Here is a 3,235-nt window from a genome sequence, read left to right as displayed (position 1 = left end):
GTATTCTTTTGTCATGCCATCTTTTAACTTTTTCTTTAAGTAATTTGGCATTCTCATAGGCTTGGATTCTCCATTCATCAAGTGATCTAATGTCAAATAACCTTTTCTCACCGGCAAGTTTGAAATTATAATTGAGCTCTTTAATACCCCAATATGCCTTATGTTCTAGTTCGAGAGGTAAGTGCCATGCTTTTCCATAAACCATTTTATAGAGGTAATAGCACCAGGAGTCCCTGAACTTGTCATGGATGTGATGATTTGGTCCCAAACTTGCAAAATGCAACTATTGAGTCACACAACTTGCAGCCAATGTGCAAGTTTGGTCCCAGCCAATCAGAGCTCGACAAGTGGAGCCTAGTCAGCACAGCCATCAGCCCCAGCGCCTTTTGCATTTACCCCCCTGGACTTTGCACTAATCAACCCGCACTACAGCTGCCTGGGATATTCTGCTGCTCCACTCCACTCCACTCCACTCCACTCACTCATCTTTCTCTGCTCTCGACCATCTCCTGCTCCCCAGGTAGTCGCCACCGTCCAGCTAGTCGCCGCCGTCCAGCTCGCCACCGCCGTCCGTCTAGCTCGCCGCCATGGTGTCTTGGAGTGAAGGATCCAGCTCTTCGTCCAAAGGGTACTCTATCACAAGTGAGGTTAGCTCCAGATCCAGTATAAACATACTCACTTGCATTTAGGGTTAGCAATGGGGAATTTTTGCTGACAACAATTGTTTATAGGCTCCTGCTCCTGCCATCATTTTCTGCTCTGAGTGGAGAGGCCTGGCTCCAGATCTTGCAGCTAGATGTGAACATCAGTGTGTCTGTGAGAAGTTAGTTTCCTTTGAATCAGTTGACAGTGGAAGGAGGTATCTTGCTTGTGCACAAAAGGTTAGCAGATCTCTAATTAAGGCCATCAAATCTTATAGTGTGGCATTTAACTGTGGATTAGTGCATCAATATAGTTTATTGAGCAAAATCAGTTCACTGAAGAAAACAGTATTTAGTCAACTGAAGTTTTGGTTATGCTAAGAATTATGATAGTGTTGTATTAATAGATCAATAGTGGTACAAGCTTTGCCATTTATCTAAAAATGTTTTCTTTCTTATTTTGTAGGAAATACCTAAATGCAACTTTGTGGAGTGGATTGATCCTGAATGGCCTGCCACTCTGAAGATGAGTTTAGCCAGGGTTTGGGGCATGTATGAAGATGGGAACAAGCTAAGGCTCAGGGAAAATGTAGTTAATGCTGAAGAGAATTTTAGGGTTGTGAAAGAGAAGGAACATATGGAAAAGGATCTGAGGTTTTTTAAACTAGATTTTGCTAAGATGGTGGCTGACAAGGAGCAGGCAATTACTGAATTGGGCAATGCAAGACTTGTTGTTTCTGACCTGAAGCAAGAGCTTGAGAAGAAGAAGATGTCTGATAAATCTAGCACTACCATTCATCAGGTTTTTAGGGCTAAGGCAGAGAAAGAGAGGGATGAGATGAAGCAAAAGATGGACAGCATGAAGCAAAAGATGGACAACATGAAGGAACAGATGGACAACATGAAGGAAGAGTTGGACATAGTTGTGTCACAGAGGGATGACCTGAAGAAGGAGAAGAAGAAACTTGAGTACATGATTGGTGATTTATTCAGGCACAAGGAGGAGAACAAGAGCAAGATAAGGAGGTTGAAGGAGATCTTAGATGAATTTGAGTAATTAGTTGAAGGAGACCTTTTAATTAGTTGTATTCCTATAGTGAACTTGGTTAATTTCCATGGCACTGATGATGTATGACTGCTCTAAGTTAACTTATTTCCTATATGTATGACTGCTCTGAATTTGTCTTAATTTAATGTTTAGTTAATTGAAGATTTAGTTATGTATGACTGCTCTGAATTTGGCTGAAGTTTCAGTTAACTTGGTTGAATTGACAGTGTAACTGAAGATGTGTCAGTTAACATGTGTTAAACCTAAGATGTGTCAGTTAACATGTTAAACTGAAGATTCAGTTAACTGAAGATGTGTCAGTTAACATGTGTTAAACCTAAGATGTGTCAGTTAACATGTTAAACTGAAGATTCAGTTAACTGAAGATGTGTCAGTTAACATGTGTTAAACCTAAGATGTGTCAGTTAACATGTTAAAATGAAGATTCGGTTAATATTCAGTTATCTGAATATCCAGTTTACTGAATATTCAGTGAATTGCAAATTCAGTTAAGATTATGAATTTGTTTCAGTTAACTAAAAAGAGTGAAACCTACAGCAGCAATTGAAACACAGCAGCATCAGCAACATGCCATACACAGCAGCAGTAGCATAGCAAACACAGCAGCAGCAGCATGGCAAATACAGCAACAACAGCATTGTAACCAAAAATAACAGAACAAAATAGCAAGCATAGCAGCATTGCAGCATAAGTTTCAGCATCTGATCAAGCATAACGTTGCACCAGTTCCCACAGCAGATTACAAATAACTTATGTGCTGAACTTATAAGCAGCACACCTAACTTAACTAAACGCAAAATAGCACTACACTAACTTATATGCTGAACTTATAAGCAGCATACCTAACTACTTGACCTTCTTCTTCGCTCCTTCTTCAGTCGTTCTTCACATCTTCAGTCGCTTGAGACGCTCGGAGCGGCGCACCTCCACTGGAGAAGATCTCTTCTTGCCGATCCTTGCCGGCTCCGCCGCCGCGTCCTGCTTGGGCTCCTCCTCCACCAGCTCCTGCTTGACGATGTCAGGCACATCTGGGAGAACCTCCACATCAATCGGGAGGTCTCTGTCGCCCTCCCTGCCATTGTGGACTGGCGCGACCATTTGGATCTCGTCCTCCTCCGCCTCTTCTTCGTCATCTGACAGGACAACGAGCGACACCTCGACCGTGTCAGACGACGCATACGAGTCAGAGGAGTCCGAATCTCCTCTGTAGCCCGAGTCGTTGTCGGAGTTCACCTTGCAGTATTCCTAGTCGGACGACAGAGAGACGTCGTCGTCGTCGATGTGGACGAGGGGCGCCGGCGCAGGCATGGCAAGAACCATGTCCTGGACGCGCTGCATCCTGGACCACACGCGCTTCGGATCCGACTGCGGCTGTGGCGTGGTGGCGGACCTGTACATCCACCAACGCGCGCGCTGCCTCGGATCGTCGGAGCGCGTCTCCGCCATTGCGAAGCGGAGGATGTTGGCCGGAGGGGTACCTGGGCCGTCCACGAGAGCGCGCCTCTTCTCGTCGTCGTTCATCACG

At 44.5% G+C, this 3,235-nt stretch overlaps 1 protein-coding gene across 1 annotated transcript; it reads left to right on the top strand.

Moving 5' to 3' along the window:
• The first annotated feature begins 216 nt into the window (after nucleotides 1-216).
• Nucleotides 217-1,707, top strand: LOC119334674. Its single transcript, XM_037607217.1, has 3 exons — nucleotides 217-647; nucleotides 732-881; nucleotides 1,108-1,707. The coding sequence occupies exons 1-3, from the start codon at nucleotides 588-590 to the stop codon at nucleotides 1,696-1,698; spliced, it is 801 nt and encodes a 266-aa protein (XP_037463114.1). The 5' UTR covers nucleotides 217-587; the 3' UTR covers nucleotides 1,699-1,707.
• The last annotated feature ends 1,528 nt before the right edge of the window (nucleotides 1,708-3,235 follow it).

Source organism: Triticum dicoccoides, chromosome 7A (genome assembly GCF_002162155.2).
Source record: "Triticum dicoccoides isolate Atlit2015 ecotype Zavitan chromosome 7A, WEW_v2.0, whole genome shotgun sequence".
In the NCBI taxonomy this organism is placed as follows: Eukaryota; Viridiplantae; Streptophyta; class Magnoliopsida; order Poales; family Poaceae; genus Triticum; species Triticum dicoccoides.
This window is presented reverse-complemented; position numbering and strand designations above follow the sequence as displayed.